Here is a 15,994-nt window from a genome sequence, read left to right on the forward strand (position 1 = left end):
GTAATTACTTTGGACGGGTGGACAGACCCGCCCTATTGGAAAAAAAATAAACATTTTTTACTTGCAGCACAAATGAAATGAGAGTCTGATGCTTGAACAAGACACACGCGGTGTATTTTGGAAATCAGTGAGAAGCTCTGGCAATTCAGCTTAAAAACAACACATTGACATCACGGCTCGATGTCATGCAAGGATGGTGTTACTGGAAGTGAAAAGTTACACGCTCCCTAGATTGCGTTGACTATTACAAGCAGATATTTACTTTATTGCAGCGATGGCACAATTCTCGTCTGAACGCTACAGGGAAGAAGTTGGAGATTTGTGATAACATTTCAAGATGAACTTTAAATGCAATTTGAATTTTACAAGGATGTCTACACGCTCTCTTTCACAGTCGGACACTGAAAATGAACTTCAACTGAAAGTTGACCATTATGATTCATTTGACGTCGATTCTGAAATTTCACCCCAGGTCTTGAATTAGTCTCAACTTTTGTACATTTTGACGACATCGCCGTTAGCTTGGCGCCCCGCGCTCATCGCGTGTTCCCGAGTTCACTTCAAAATTTGAAGAAAATAACAAAAAAACACCCCAATTAATCCGCTCTCACGTCCGACTTTATCTCCGCTCGACGAGGCATTTACTCTCGTCGACGTCAGCCGGCCTCAACTTTTAGTTTGCTTTTGTTTGTCATCTCAGGCAACAGACAAAAAGAAAAACCCCGAACCCACCCCTCCCCGGCCGCCGCGTTGGTCTGTCTTTCCGTCCTCCTCGGGCCCCCTCGGTCGGGGGGGTTGTTGAGGTCAGGGGTCGGCTCTGTTCCCGGCATCGGTGGGTGCCTTCGGAGGTGCCGTGCCCCTCCCCTCACCTGCTGGACAGGTTTCCCTCCGATCTTCTCCCTCTTCTCACTCGTTCCTTTGCTCTGTTGCTCGCCAAGCTGAGGACTCATCAGCGTCTCCTGAAACGACATTCGGCCGGGTAAGAGCGGGCGACGGCGTTCGGACCGGTTTTTGAGCAGCTCACCTTCCTCCGGTCTTGAAGATCAGGTCGGCGTTGGGGGCGCCTTTGGGGTGCTGGTAGCGGGGCCGGCGCTCGCGGTTGGTGTTGGCCTGTGCCGGACGCTGGGCCAGGGACTGCAGCATCTCTGCGACACGCAAAAAACCCAAAACAATTGACGGCGGTTTGGACGGGCGGCCGGCCGGCCGGCCGGCAACATCCTACCTTGATAGTCTTCCTGCTCCTGGCGCTCGTTGATGTCCAGGGTGAGCTTCTTCATCCTCATGCGTTCCTCTTGCTCGGCCTGCTGTTGGTTGAAGTGATTGGCGGCCAGGTGGGACGACAGCGGCACGTTCAGGATCTTGTACTGTGCGGCAAACACAAAAGCCATCATTTGTACACGTCAGGCGGGATCCGCGCAAATAGCACACACAGTCTAAAGCAGGGGTGTCCATACTTTTTGCAAAGGGGGCCAAATTTGGGGGCCGACCTTGGCTGAAGTCCTTTACGTAGAACAATATACTTAAGCAAATTTTAGCAAGCCATTCTGTGTGTCACATTTGCTTTATTATTTCATTTTTAAATGAATCATTTCAACAATTTCGCAACTAGCATTTGTTTCAACTCTCGGGCTCTTGCGAAATACTGCTGCTGTGAAATTAAATTAGCTTCAAGTTGCTTCCATTTCTCGCTACCTATCTTCCCTGTAATCTTGTCATACATGTCAGCGTGTCTTCATTGGTAATATGGCCTCACAATGAACTCTTTAAAAACAGTGACTGTCTCTTTGCAAATGAGGCAGACACAGTTTTTGTCTATTTTAGTGAAGAAATAGTCCAATTTCCACCTATCCTTGAAGCGTCGGCTATCGCAGTCAACTTTCTTTTTTTTGTTGTTGGTTGTCGCCATTTTAGAAAATTGGGAGTAAAGGGTCACACGGGGTAATGTTGCTTAGAGTGCTGCTGCCTTTTAGTGGATAAATGAGGAGCAGCATTTAGTGTGTAAGCTACTTCATATGCTGGTAGCAGTACTGCTGACCAATTTATTAAGTGTGTGTGCGGGCCAGACGTTATTAATTCAGGCTCCCCCCAGGATTGATAAATCTAAATTCTAGACTTTTAAAACCTTTTTTAATGCCATTTCAACTGAAAATGAATACTTTTCTCGCACCCATTATTTAGATAATATTGAATCATATTAAAAAAAAAAAAGCACTGAACATTAAATTTAACCTCAATTACTAAGTGTGTTTGACAAAAGAATGCACATTTATTGAAGATACAATTAAAACACATTTAAATATAAGGTCTTTCGGAATTTTTTTTTCTCCCCAGGATAAAATGGATTTTACACTATTATTGTAAAGCAACTTCAGAAATTACATTTGCAATACAACAGGTTTCCCTTTTAAGAGGACCTACCGGTAGTCAATGTGGTAGGTAGGTGATTGTCAAGTTGGCCACCTTAACTGTAAAGTGCTTGCAATAGGCAGTGAAAGTTTAAAAAACAGCCACTAAATGGCAGTAGTTTACCATTAATTACCACAAAATAAAAAAGCTACACATGACCATTTCCCTTGGTAATCGTTTTTTTCTAATCACATGACAAGAAGTATACAAAACACATGTTAATCCTTTGTTAGCTATTGAAGGCATTTCTTTTAATCAGATAGAGAAAATCCATACTCTTATTTAATCAAGAAAAACATTTAAATATACCAGGAGGTGTTCTACTATCACCTACATTGTAATTTGCCTATCACCATGCCATGTTATTCAGATCAACGTTACCCCGCACTCGTTCCAATAATAGACAGTGTCAACCGTGTTGTGTATCTGGGAGTGATGGTGAATCTACGACTCCGGTTTATCCATGCTAAGGCTAGTGCACCTGCCAATACCCCATTGAACATGGCTAACTCTTGAGTTAAAACTGCGAAATTCACATTCATTCGAAAGGCAAACCGTGCAGAAATACATTATTGCATCTAACACATTTTAATTGGAGAAATTGGCAACTTACTTTGAAATGTTAAGCAGGTCCACTGCCTTCGCATGACCCATAAACTGCGACCCAAAGTATCTGGATGCGACTTGGTCGCCGATCCAATACCTCACATGCTGGTCCAACTGTTTGGACTTGGTTGTCTCGTTGAGGCTTTCGTCGGACATAACAACTAAGGCATCTGAGCAGTTCCTTGCATTAGCACACAGTACTGTGCGATTGCCTGCTCTTGTGATGTTGATGCTAATGATGCTAACGGCGCGCACACAAGAGGTGCAGTGCATCGTAAAAATTCTACGCGTCACCTTCGTTATGGATTAAAAAAAAAAAAAAAAAAACTTCGTCACGGATATAATTTAGGTTGCACCGAGATGTTCTTGAAAATTAAAACCACGGTGAAAAAATTCCAGACTTGCGACAGCTAATTTAATACCTTTAATAATGGGAAACTAAATTCAATACTTTTTTAATACTTTTAATAACCCGCGGGTACGCTGTAATTTAATGACAGAGGCTGCGGGCCGGCTGAAACTTGACCACGGGCCGCATTTGGTCCCCGGACCGGACTTTGGACATTTCTGGTCTAAAGTAATATCCCAGGTCACCCTTCACAGGGCACTCATTGGCTGTCATCAGTGGCGCCGGACATCCGATCCATTCGGATTGGGGGGGCTGGCAGCGAATGAACGCCAAATGAAGCGGACGTGTACTAGCGAAAAAAATCCTTTAAATTCACAGCAGAACCACATGATTGGACATCTGTCTGAATGCGACTATCTTTGAGACCTCACATTTTTGGTGGGATTAAGTTTATTCGATTGCCAAAAATAGTCACCTGCCATATAAAGGGTTAAAAGCTAACATGTACAGAGGGGTAGAGAACATAAAGAATCTTGTGTGTTGTACAGCAATGTTGCCTGTGTGTACTTTTCCAGGAATTTTTTTGGGTCTGACGTTCGAAAGCAAGACACGCCCTCAGCCTCGGCCCGCAAACCGCACAAACACACATGCCCCTCTAGAGTCAATATTATTGCTGTGTGTGTATGATTTTGGAACGAGCCTTTCGGTGTTTGTTACTCGACTACATTAACATTAGTATTAGTAAGTGGACAAATTTGGTTCCGGGATGGACAGAGAGAGTCAACAAAAAAAAGTGATCGTCAAATCTCTGGTGTCAGTCATGCGTTATGGTCGTTAAAAAAATAAAAAGACCAACAGGTAAAAAAACTGAACGTGACTGGACAGAAGAGGCTACACTTGTATGCAAAATACAGAACAATAACAATGAGGTAAATCGTGTTGTGAGGTATAGGGTTGAGAAGATTTTGAGTTACCTGCTGCTTATTGCCCTTGCGCGTAAGCATGACAAACTGCATGGTGTCGGAGACGTCGGCGTCGCCCTCGCCCACGCAGTGTTGGCTGGCGCCTCCCTTCCTCAGCTGGCTCTTGAGCTGCAGAGGGATGGCCACGTCCAGCTGGTGCACCTTCACCGACTCGCCGCTACGTTGCTGCGGGCCGGCATTTGCCATTTTGAAAGGGAAGGACGCCCGTGGGCGGAAGGAGCTCGGAGGTCGGGCGCACCTGCAGGTTCTCCAGCATCATCTTGTCCAACGCTTGGATGAAGTCCTCGTCCTCGGCGCACGCCACGTGCTTCAGCCCGCCGCCGCGAATCGTCACCTCCTACCAAGATACGGCCGAAACCCGTAGGATTCAACGATACCATTTGTTTTTAGTCAGATGTTTGATTGATAGCGCTCACATTGTTCTCCTCATCCGTCTCATTTTCCTTGTTGGAGTCTGTCAGGTAGTCGGTGTTTTCTTCTTCCTCATCATCCCTCTCGTCTTCCTCATTCTCAGACGCTTCCTGCAGGAGGAGGGGGGGGACGAACTAGCTGAATAGATGACGGAAAGGAAGGGTGGCGACGGCCAACTCACGTCTTCCTCCGGTTCGTTCATTTCGCTCTCGTTGCCCGACTGCTCCTCCGTCTCGGCGCCGCCTTCCTCGTCTTCGTCGTCATCCTCCTCGTCCGGGCCTTCGCCTTCGCTCATGGCGCTAGAGCGACCGTCTTTCTCCATTGCTAGACCTGTTGAGTGGGTTAGCGCAGAAACTTTCAAAAAGCCATTCTTTTCCACGGAAACTTCTATTTGCAAAATATTAGCGTCCCAGGGAAATTCCTCATTCCACCCCTCGCAGTGCCAGTTCTGAATAAAACCGGTCATCCAAGGAATGTCTGATCCGGTCCACACAATAACACCAGTGTTCACTATGAGACCTCCATCACTCACTTGTTTTTTTTTTTTTTCTTTTTGCAAATGCAATATGAAAACACTTACAGTGCACGTGAATGGCAGCTTCTCACCATGCCTAATAACCCAACATTTTTGGGGTAGTGACACAGAAATATGAAGCACCCACCCGGACTACCTGACTGAAGTTTTGTGTGCGTTTTGAAACGCATCCCGCTCTCAGAAGGCGGTTGACATTTTTCTCAGTCCACACCTCGAAACCGGCAAACAAAGCTGCCCTTCTACCGGGCTGCTGAGAGATGCGACACAAACATTCTCAGGCATTTCCTCTTTTCTCCGGATTCTTCTAATGATACCTCAACAGGCCGATTGGTGGGCCATGAGCAGTCACTTCCAATAGACGTCATTAAAAGCCACGCGCTCTCTATTGTTGCCTGTAATGACTTAATTTATATGAACTACACCTTTCAACATACATAATATGACTTCAGGAATGTCGTTGGGGCCAAAGATCAAGAGTAACTCAACCAGCGAGGCAGGATTTGACACGCTCCTACAATACTAGGGCTGCAACAAACGATTAGTTTTACGATCGATGAATCTGACGATCAACGATTCATCGGATAAACGTCACCTTTTTTAAATTTCACAACTGTCTATTTCCTTCAAAAATAATATTAAAACTTCCTGACTTAACTGTAATCTACGACTTGACTGTTTAAGTACATAAAACAAAGTATAGGACATAAAAAGAATTTCTCAGGACACAAATAAACCCATCTCAGACTTATTCAAATTTAAAAAAGTGCTGCTGATTGACATTTTTTATCTTGTGGGCAAAGCGCTGATAAAAATTGTGTCAATGACTCATTTATTTTCTTGAAACAAACTAAACAACAAAATCGAATAACATCGACTCTAATGAATTCATTTTCTTCATCAAACAGTTGTGCATAAATACAATCCAAATCCAACTTCAAAGCACTCGCTCTCGTACTGTACGACAATTTACAGTTTGCATGGACGCGTGTGTTGCTAAGCTGTCATATGAATGGGTTTTTGTGTGCGGTTTCTTATATGACAAGTTGACTCTCTAACAATAACTCAAGTGCGAATATGCTTCTCCAAAACATAATACGAACTGATTGGCATAATCGCCAACTAGCTTAGCGCTCCTTGCTCATCAACCAAGAATACAAACAATACAATTGGCTTCATTTACTCACCTCTTACAGAGGCACGCTGGATCTAACAATTTAACTCGTGACACTTTGTAAAGTTATTGGTCCAGCAACCCAACATGAGTGTAGCAGACAAGCAGTGAACTCTCTCTTTCTTGCTCTAATCTAGTGGTTCTTGATTGAACCCCAGGGGTTAAGACACACATACTCTGACTGAAGGCCAATTGTCGTTTTAGAACAGGTTTTGGTCTGGGTTGCCTCCAATTTACCATTTCTTTCAACTCCTAACCCTCTCTATTGGGAGGAGAAAGTGGTTTGGTCAGTGGAAGGTTGACTCACACTTGGCGTGAGTACATATAACAAACCTACAGGCAGCGTACACTGCGCAGATAGTAAAAAAAAAAATTTTTACAAACTTGAAAATAGCATATGATGCAAGGATGCGACAATAAAATGAGAATGTACTGTAGACATGATGAACAACCACAATTGGAGTATATAAAACTCCCATGTGATACATTAAAGCTGTTCAGACCATTGGGACACTCAGATTCCTAAGATTCGTGTTAAGTAGCTGAACTGAACAGAACAGAACAGGTTAAAACTAAAAAAATAAAAGACATGAAATTTCATTTTCCAATGTGAAAATTAACTGCAAAACACCAAATTTATTTGTATTGAATTTGAAATTTGAATACATTTCAACAGGAATGTGCTTCCTAGCTTAGCTACTATATTGGTTTTTAATTTGAAGAAAAAGAAAAAAAAAGCTTCATTATTAAAGTCCAAAGGGTTTGGTGAACGCACATGTAAAATTCGTGGGGTTCAGTACCTTTAGCAAGTTTGAGAACAACTGCGCTCATTTGGCTTTGCGCGCGCAACTTCACAAAGACAGACCCAAACAGGACGGTTCATAGCAGCCAGCAGAAATGGATGATCAAATTTGTTGGCAACTAATTTATGAATCGATTCGTTGTTGCGGCCTTAATGTAAAGCGACGCCTTCCGTTTAACTTACGGTACTTAAACGGCTCGTAATTCAAAAAAACCTAAAGAGATAATGCAAGGCACTACTGGCGTCTTCATGAAAAACTGATCATCTTAATTGATGAAACTTTGTCGGGGGCACTTTTTTGCCTTACCTAGTTTGACGAGCACCTCCCTCTCCAGGTCCAGCACCTGCCTGCTCGCCTCCTCCAGGGAGGTTCCGATCCTCATTTTGGGCCGGAGCAGCTCCAGAGTGTCGCTGATCATGTAGTCGATGTCGATGGGAAAGGGGTGCTCCTTGGTCCAAGCGTCCACGCTTTTTTTCCACCAGATGTAGCGCTGAAAGCGCAAGAAAATCAAGCCGGTTTGTCCGCGAGGGACGCCGAAGGCGGCCTTACCCGGAAGTAGATGAGGAAACAATCGAGCTTCTTCTTGCTGGAGCCTCGGTCGAAGTACTGTCCGCAGGTGTCGAGCAACGTGCACACCAGCCGGATGCGGAAGAGGTGCTCGGGGGGGTCCAACGAGCTGGGGCTGCCGTCCTGGTTGACGCCGAAGGAGATGAAGGAGAAGAGCATGCGGAAGATGACGGCCGACTCCACCATGCGGTAGTTGTACAGCTCGCCCAGGAACTTGGCGCTGCTTATGCGCCGCTGGTTGAACTTGGGCTGGTTGACCTGGGACGGGAGGACGGGGCCGATCAATTTTCCCGTGGCCTTTTTCCCCCCAATTTGCGCGTACCTCCATGCCCAGGCGGATGTCCTCCAGGACCCCGTCTACCACGTGGATGCCCACGTCCTCCTGGTAGGCCACCAGGCCGGCCAGCAGGTTGGCCACGCAGTGGATGCTGTTGTACTTGACGTTCCAGATGTTGACCATGCAGCAGATGAGGTAGCTCTTGACCTCGGGGTCCTGCCAAGGCAGCTTGCGCATCTGCCTGAGCACCTTCTCGATGGTGACCTTGGACAGGTCCTTGTAGAGCAGCTTGCGAATGTACTCCTGCAGCGGCGGCCTCTTCTTCTTCACCGTCTTTCCAATGGGCGGGGGGTTGCAGTAGTAGTAGGCGTTCTCCACCATGGTCACGTAGCGCGCATCCAAGTGCTGGGCTTGCTTTTTACGCATCATTTGCTCCTGGGGGTGGCCACGTATTTTTATTAGGGGTGCACAATATCCATTTTTTGAAACCGATATCGATAACTTCCTGCTCCTCAAGGCCGATACCGATACGATAACCGATGATATACAGTACCGTGAGAAAGTTTTAGGCAGGTGTCCTGCCTAAAACTTTTGCACGGTACTGTATATATAGAATTTTTCAATATATATTCACCTGAGTTTTTGAACACCTTTAGGTCAAAAATACTAGTGGTTGATTCAGCTTAGATTTGCCTTTGACCGAACCAGAATTTTCATGATGACATGAACGTTATTATAATGAACAAAACGAAGACAGTAACAAAACTTTGCATACTGGAAAACCAGGAGTGGAAACAAACGCACAAATCCCAATCAGACACTGTGCCAAAAATATTATTCATAGGGCCGATAATATATTATGTTATCGGATTTATTGGGATGACGTCATAATTCGTATGATCGGACCGATAATTATCGTGCACCTTTCATTTTTATTGCGTGAAACCAAAAGCAAAAGAACGTCCAAAGAGCCGTCTGACTGACCAGCAGGACACTGGTGCGCAGGTGCGAGTCGGGCGACCTGAAGAGAAAGCGGCCGCAGGTCTCCAGCAGGGTGCAAGCCATCTCCACGTGGTGGTGCGTGAAATCGGACAGCAGCATCTGGCGGCCGAAACACAAAGGAACGAATTGAACGATCGATCGATTCCCGGGCCGCCGTACAAACAAGTCTCGCACCTTGAGACAGTGAAGCGTGTCCGTCTTGGAGAACATCTTAAACTTGGCCAGTTCCCCGATAAACCTGACCGTTTTATTTTTGGTCTCAATGTTTATCTGGTCCTTCTTGCGAATCTGGAGCGCCGACACAGAAACCAAATCGGGATTTAGGAAAGGTCTGCCGTACTTCTCGTTTGAAGCGTCGGGTCCCTACGTGAAATCGGAAGTCTCCCTTAAGCATGGAGCAGAGGTCCTCGGCCACGTCTGACATGCAAGGATGAAGGGTGGCCACGAGGCGGGAGTAAAAAGGCAGCAGATCTAATCTGCAAACAAACGACTCGAGTCACGACACGGCACCTCCTATTGGTTCGTGTAGGAAGCTTGGACTTGGAAAAGAAAGGCATCGGTTGGCGCATTAACGATTGACTCCACGTGTCCAAAATCACCTCTGCCGGGGCACCGTGAAGAGAGCTCGCACCAGCTTCCTCCTGTTGGATTTGGTGTTCATGTTCATGCAGAAGTCCATGGCGGCCTGCGAGAGTCCACGCAGCACACGTACCGTTGGCGGCGTTTTGCTTGTACCGACTCGCCGGCGCTCACCTTGTCTATGAGGTCTCGGTTGACGCAGTTGGGGAGCTGCTGGATGAAGGCGTCCACTATCAGCTTCAGGTGGGAGCCCGTGCTGGCCTCTTCGTCCTCTTGCTCTAAAAATGAAAAAAAAAAAAATCATATTTTGAGACGAGGAATATTTTTTACGCCATCTTTTACTGCGCTCTACCCTGCTCATCTATCATCTTTTTGGTCAGTTCTTCACTCTCGGCCTCGTCGGCAGCCTCCAGTTCCAGAGGCTCGTCGGCGATGTCCAGCGCTTCCAGCTCTAGCTCCAGTTCTTCCGCGGCACCGGCGGCCTCCTTGGCCTCTCGGCCATCTGCAGAAGAGGGGACGCGGTCGTTATTTGGTCGCTTCCTGGAATTTTGCTAGACTTTTTAAACCGAAAGACCTTTGGCTTCGTCCTTGTCTTTGCCCTGGCCGCCTTTCTCGTTGTCCTTGAAGAGGATGGCCGGCACGAAGGCCTTAAGGTCCACCAAGTTCTCGTAGAAGTTGCGAGCGTCTTCGTCCTCCCAGATCCCTCCCTCCAGGTCGTACTCTCCGGGCTTGCCGGGGGTAAATATATCGATGCCGGGGCCGTGTTCTGAGGAGAAAACGCCACGCTCCTGACACTAGTGCGGTCGAGGAGAAAGGAAACGGCCACGCACCTTCCTGCACGGTCTTGTCCTGAGGTAACTCCGGCATGTTTTCATCCAGGAGGTCGGCCAACGACTGCGTGTTGGCCAGCAGCTTCTGATAGGACGTGGCAAACTCCTCGTACTGCTTGTGGCGGTCCTCGCTCAGTTCGCCTTTGGAATGTAAGATGCGCCTAAAGAACACGCCAGGTGAGGCGAGACAATTAGCTTGCAAACGTCATTAAAAAAAAAAAAAAAACTCCTATCCAATTTGATCCCCGATTTGTCACCTGTTCTGCCGTTCAATGTTCTGCAGCTCCCTGTGGTCCTTCTTCAGGTGCTTGGCCAGAGACGTAAAGTACTCTCGCAGAAGATTCTGGAAGGGTTGCTGCTTCTCCGCGTTGATGATCTCGCTAGGAGGAAAGTTCAGCCCGTACTTTTCGGCGGCCGTCTTGACCTTTCGCGGCAGCAGGCCGGCGATGTCGTCCCCGCAGTGCTTGCAGAAGCTGATGACCACAGACACGTGCGTGTGCGTGTCGCGGTCGGCGCCGATGATGTTCTTCAGCTGCTCGTAGATGAGCGACAGGCCCTCCTTGTCGGTGAAGAAGCCCACGATGGTGAGCTCGGCCAGGAAGCGCAGGTCGGTGCGCAGCTTGCTGACGTTGGGCACTTTGTCCTCCTTGCGCGCCTCAAAGTGCTTCTTCCAGCCCTGAAGGAGCAGTGGCGCAAACTCGGCGTACCTCTGGTGGAAGAGCGAGCAGAGGTGCACGGCGCAGCCCACGTCCGAGATCTTCAACTTGGCCTCCACCACCGAGCCGACCGCCTCGCCGATGTACTTGCTGAGGTTGAGCGAGGCGAAGTCGTTGGAGAGCGAGTCCCGCTGCTGCTCGGTCAGCGTACGCAACTTCTTGACGAAGGCCGTGTTCTTCTTGAGGCTGGAGTCCAGCCGGCTGAAGAAGGCCTCTTCGGGCCGGGCCTCGTGGGCGTTCTGGTTCCTGACGCGCAGTTCCTTCCGGCATTGGTGACGCTCCCAGGCCTCCTGATGCAGCTGGTGTCCTTCTTCCCGCTCCCTACAACATCGTATCGGTCACATTTCGCATCGAGCAATTTATCGCCGTAAAAACGGCCGCTTTCTGCCGGTCCGAAATAAAACGACGTCACGTACTTGAGGATGGCGGCCGCCTCCTCGCGTTGTCTTTTGGCCTCCTCCTCTTGGAGTTTCTTCTCTTGCTCCTCCTGCTGTCTCTTTGCCTCCTCCTCCTTCTGCTTCTGCTCTTCCTCCGCTTTCTGTTTCTCCTCTTCTTTCTTCTTTCGCTCCTTCTCCTCTTTCTTCTTCTTCTCCTCCTCCTGTCGCTTCCGCTTGTCTTCTTTGCCGGAGTCCTTCTTGCCGCTCATCTTGGCCTCCTCTTTGGTTTTGGCCCCCGCTTTCCTCTCGGCATCTCTGTCCTTCTCTTTGTCTTTGCAAGCGTCTTTCTCGTCCATGTTTACCGAGCGCTTGCGTTCAGCAGGCATGCTGAAGACATAGGAAAACAAAGTGATCGTTCGTATGTTCCGAATTCAAATCACAGATCACCCACGAAATAATACTGCACACAAAAACGTACCTCCATCATCATTGTACGTTCTCTCCTCTAAAAAAAAAAAAAAACACAAAGGAAGATTATTTAAATTTTTTTTTTTTTTCCAGGGCTTCGACAAAGTGCTGCGTACCGGTGTTAGAATGGGGAAACTATGTAACGTCATATAATGTGGTCGCAAATAAAACAATGTCACGATTCGCTGTTAGCCGGCTAGCTTAGCGTCGTAATTTCCACCGTTTCCTCTCAAACGAAAAACACAGCGAGGTTTCCGCACGACGGGGTGCTTAATAAAACGGTGAAGTGTCAACAATTTCACAGACCTTGTTATCGCGCGGCATTTTAACTGTGAAACAAAGTCAGTATTGCTAACTTTCAGCTAGGCCACTATCTGGTCGCCTCGCAAAGAGATGTAAACAAACCCTTTTAACAACGTTCAAGTCCGCGTTAGTGAGTGCGTTCATGAACAACCGCCTAATTCATTTCAATTGACTTCATATCGTGGGACAATGTGTCTCGGATTCGAGTGAAATATGTAGCCAATGACACGTTTACCTGCTCGTCGAAGAAAAATAAACATCAGTCAAAAGACGTTCGATTTCCGTGTGCCATGAGGAAGGACCCGTACGTGGCGCTAACAATTCCGCCTGACTAAAAATACTAAAACATTTTTAAAAAGCGTACTGCTTTCACGCCGCGGGGGGACAGTATTAAGTTAGAGTGTGGGTATTTCACCTAATTTAGTGGAAAAGTTGATTTCAAATTTCACTTTCTAACATGGTAAATTTCACATTTTAATAATCTAAGTTGTCACAGTTGACTAAACATTCCGCAAGACAAAATGAAGCAATGCCCTTTTAGTTCAGATCACTGGTTGAAACGAATACTTGAAAAATATTTCACAACTTTGTGACACGTCAATACAGAAAGATTACGCACAATAAAATGAGACCACACCCCGCCTTGAGAAATTTTAATGATTACATGATAACAAGGACAAATGTGACATATTGACTAGGTATTTCATGTACAAATCACTCATTCGCAACTGATTTCTTGAGTTTCGGAAAATAACTCATTTTCAACACTTTTACAACTTGATCAGTCCGGTATTGTGGGCTCTTCATGACAACAACTTCATTTCCTTCTTCTAGAGCAGTGGTCTCAAACCGGTCCTCAAAGGGCCGCAGGGGGTACTGGATTTCATTCCAACCAAACGAGACAAATACCTTTTCACCAATCTGGTTTCTTACAAGTGTAATCAGTTGATTGCAATCAGGTGCTGCTTATGTTAGTAGAAACCTCATTGGTTGAACTGTTTGTGCTGGATCTGTTGGAACAAAAACCAGGACCCACTGCGGCCCTTTGTGGAGTCGGTTTGAGACCGCTGTTCTAGAGCAAAGCACCATAGGAGATACAACACACAGACGCCTAGATTTTACTTGCAAAAAATATTACTAATAAAATAAAGATTGGAATACAAAAAAGTCCCTGATCGGATTCGCCACCTGCAAGCGAGAGCTCGGTGAAATTAAGGTCTCTGAGCCAGCCGACTCTTTCCCTCCTCGATTTCGGCCAGCTTGATGTGCGTGTATGACAAGATTCCCGCCAGGGTGCAAAGAATCCCCAAAGCCTGAGGGCGTGCGTCACACAGCCGAAGTCAATCGTTTGGAAGCCACCAACGTATTCCCACGCAAGTCTTACCTGGTTGAGTGTCAGCGGGTCCTGAAAGAGAACGTACCCTCCCACCAGTGTTAGGCAAAATTTGAAGTGGCCAAACATGTTGTAGCTGGAAAATGGACAGTCAAGGCAAAATGGGAAGGTCTCACATTTCTCGCCGTACATTTCACTCTTCGACTACCGCGGACGTCCAAAACGGATTCAAATTTGTGTCGTTAAAACGGGCAGTAGTTTGGCCCGCCCTAACTTAAGGATACGTAACAGCCGACGTGTTTCCGATGATCCAGTAGATGGACAGGTTGACCAGGAACGCCACCGCGCCGGAAAAAAAAACAGTCAACTGGAGAAAAGAAGATGCATACAACATTCATTATTTAAAAATGGACACTTGCAAGTTAGGCGCAAAGAGCGACCCACCAGAGCGGGAATAGACCAGGGTCCAAATATTCCTCCGTCACCCGCGAGCGGCTCGAAGAACGGGATAATGACGAGCAGGAAGCCTGATGACAGAGGAGCCTGGTAGTACAGGAGCTGCATGGAGTTGACTTGGAGCTCGTGTTGTTTCGCACCGACCCACTAAAAGACACACCAAATCCAAAGAATAATCCCTTTATTGGCCCCATTTATCTTGACCGTTAACGTACAGAGCGAATACATAACCTCCACTTTCCATAGGAGGTCAAAAGAAATTTGCTGGCTCACCACTTGGTAGAGCGAGGTCACCAGAACACCCAAGGTAGCGAAAAGCGTCCCCGGCACATTGAAACGCACGTCATAGTACGAATTCAGTATCACGCCTAACGTGATTGGCACCTGCACAATTAAAAAAAAATAATAAAAAATCAACAAACACGAGTAGCATCGTCATAATTGTCAGATCAGGACAAGAGATCCGACCAGGGTTAGTTGAATCTTAGTAGAGAAGGTCTTCTTGTAGAAAGCCGTCTGGATGAGGATGATGACCGGCGTGGTCATGGCTTTGGCCAGCTGGTACGTGCCGATGGAGTTGTTCTGCAGCGACAGGTTTGTGAAAGCCACGAAGCCGCAAAAGCTGAGCGCCAACCAGGCGATGCGGCGCAGCGGCAGCCGTTTGGGCGAGAAAACGTCCATCTTCTGGCACACGTACAGCCCCAGCCAAGTGACGGCGAAGTGGACCAGGGTCAGGGTCATGTTGGGGAAGCCGTAACGCACGTAGATCCACTTGTTGAGGAACACGATGCAGATGGACGACAGCAGGTTGGCCAACAGGCCGGCCGCGATACGACGGTTGCCGGGGATGTGGAGCGGCTTCTCGGCAGCCATGACGCGGCCAGTCGTGACAGTCCGGAGCCTGAGCCTTCCCAGTTCAAATGCTTTGGACGTCCGACGCCGTCAATGGTCCTGAAACACGATTACTCAACGCTAAAAACAATCTGGCTGTAACATGACTTCGAATACTGAATTATATTTGAAACCCCTATTCTTGAAAGAAAATGCATTTATGAAGTGGTCTCAAAAGTTTATCAGAGTTGCCTCGAATAGAAATGGAATTCTGCCACGCAGCCAGAAAAGTTTTTTTTTTTCCCCCTCTCTCGCTTACCTGAGGTCTTCATCTTGTGAATGAGAGCTGTCATGGTCCTCCGACAGCTTCTCCGCGGATCTGATTGTCGGTAGGACCAAATGTGAGGAAAGTGAAACGTCTCTTTCCGTTGCAATCGAAGCTGAACACTCACCACTTTATTGCTTCGAACTTTAGACGCGGCGTAGCTCGCTGAAGTGACAACACCAAATTTTCATTAAAAAGACTGCTTTGTGTGCTATTTCCTGACTTTTCCACTCTCTCGTTTGATAAAACATGTTCAGATTCATTACCGTCACCTACTGGTGTGGAGTGTGAAGCTGATTTAATCATCAAATCTGTTGCCAAGACAAAACATACGTAGTACAGTACTATATATATTTTCTTTCAACATTGAATAATTGTATGAAATCAAAAATATGTTTCCACCCTCAAAAATGTATCCAACTGTTTTGTCCTCTTAACAGGGGGTATTTTAATCCGTGCATTATAATATTACAACATTAATGTAATTGGGAAAACTACTGTGGTCATACTTTAATGTGTGTGTGTGTTTTTTTTTTAAGGCTGTTTTTTTCCTTCACTTTTTTTGTCATTGGTCAGAACTGCACTTTGTTTCTTCACCGTTTCAAGACGCTAGATGACACACGACTCTCAAACATCCTCAGATAAAACAAAATGCGTTTAAAACTA

The 15,994-nt window shown here is 46.7% G+C and overlaps 2 protein-coding genes across 4 annotated transcripts; both read right to left on the bottom strand.

The window, feature by feature from the left end:
- Window positions 1-92: 92 nt before the first annotated feature.
- Window positions 93-12,728, bottom strand: upf2 (UPF2 regulator of nonsense mediated mRNA decay). Of its 3 annotated transcripts, none has more exons than XM_057854565.1 (22): window positions 12,619-12,728; window positions 12,091-12,117; window positions 11,652-11,999; window positions 10,777-11,556; window positions 10,520-10,680; window positions 10,264-10,455; window positions 10,042-10,191; window positions 9,864-9,967; window positions 9,710-9,795; window positions 9,478-9,586; window positions 9,285-9,398; window positions 9,093-9,209; window positions 8,154-8,543; window positions 7,814-8,089; window positions 7,571-7,754; window positions 4,937-5,085; window positions 4,761-4,865; window positions 4,583-4,681; window positions 4,336-4,509; window positions 1,223-1,364; window positions 1,025-1,145; window positions 93-959 (listed from the first exon to the last, which is right to left on the bottom strand). In XM_057854565.1, exons 3-22 carry the CDS (start codon window positions 11,996-11,998, stop codon window positions 950-952), a joined length of 3,810 nt encoding a protein of 1,269 aa, XP_057710548.1. In that variant the 5' UTR covers window position 11,999; window positions 12,091-12,117; window positions 12,619-12,728; the 3' UTR covers window positions 93-949. The 3 variants fall into 3 exon arrangements, with proteins under 3 accessions (XP_057710548.1, XP_057710549.1, XP_057710550.1); XM_057854566.1 differs by lacking the exon at window positions 12,619-12,728 and adding an exon at window positions 12,197-12,587; XM_057854567.1 differs by lacking the exon at window positions 93-959 and having other exon boundaries at window positions 1,021-1,145.
- Window positions 12,729-13,021: 293 nt separating this feature from the next.
- On the bottom strand, window positions 13,022-15,692 carry slc35e3 (solute carrier family 35 member E3). Its single transcript, XM_057854766.1, has 8 exons — window positions 15,456-15,692; window positions 15,323-15,382; window positions 14,641-15,123; window positions 14,446-14,556; window positions 14,161-14,319; window positions 14,001-14,083; window positions 13,768-13,852; window positions 13,022-13,696 (listed from the first exon to the last, which is right to left on the bottom strand). Exons 3-8 carry the CDS (start codon window positions 15,043-15,045, stop codon window positions 13,595-13,597), a joined length of 945 nt encoding a protein of 314 aa, XP_057710749.1. The 5' UTR covers window positions 15,046-15,123; window positions 15,323-15,382; window positions 15,456-15,692; the 3' UTR covers window positions 13,022-13,594.
- Window positions 15,693-15,994: the final 302 nt, after the last annotated feature.

The sequence above is a fragment of the Corythoichthys intestinalis genome, chromosome 13, assembly GCF_030265065.1.
Source record: "Corythoichthys intestinalis isolate RoL2023-P3 chromosome 13, ASM3026506v1, whole genome shotgun sequence".
Classification (NCBI taxonomy): domain Eukaryota; kingdom Metazoa; phylum Chordata; class Actinopteri; order Syngnathiformes; family Syngnathidae; genus Corythoichthys; species Corythoichthys intestinalis.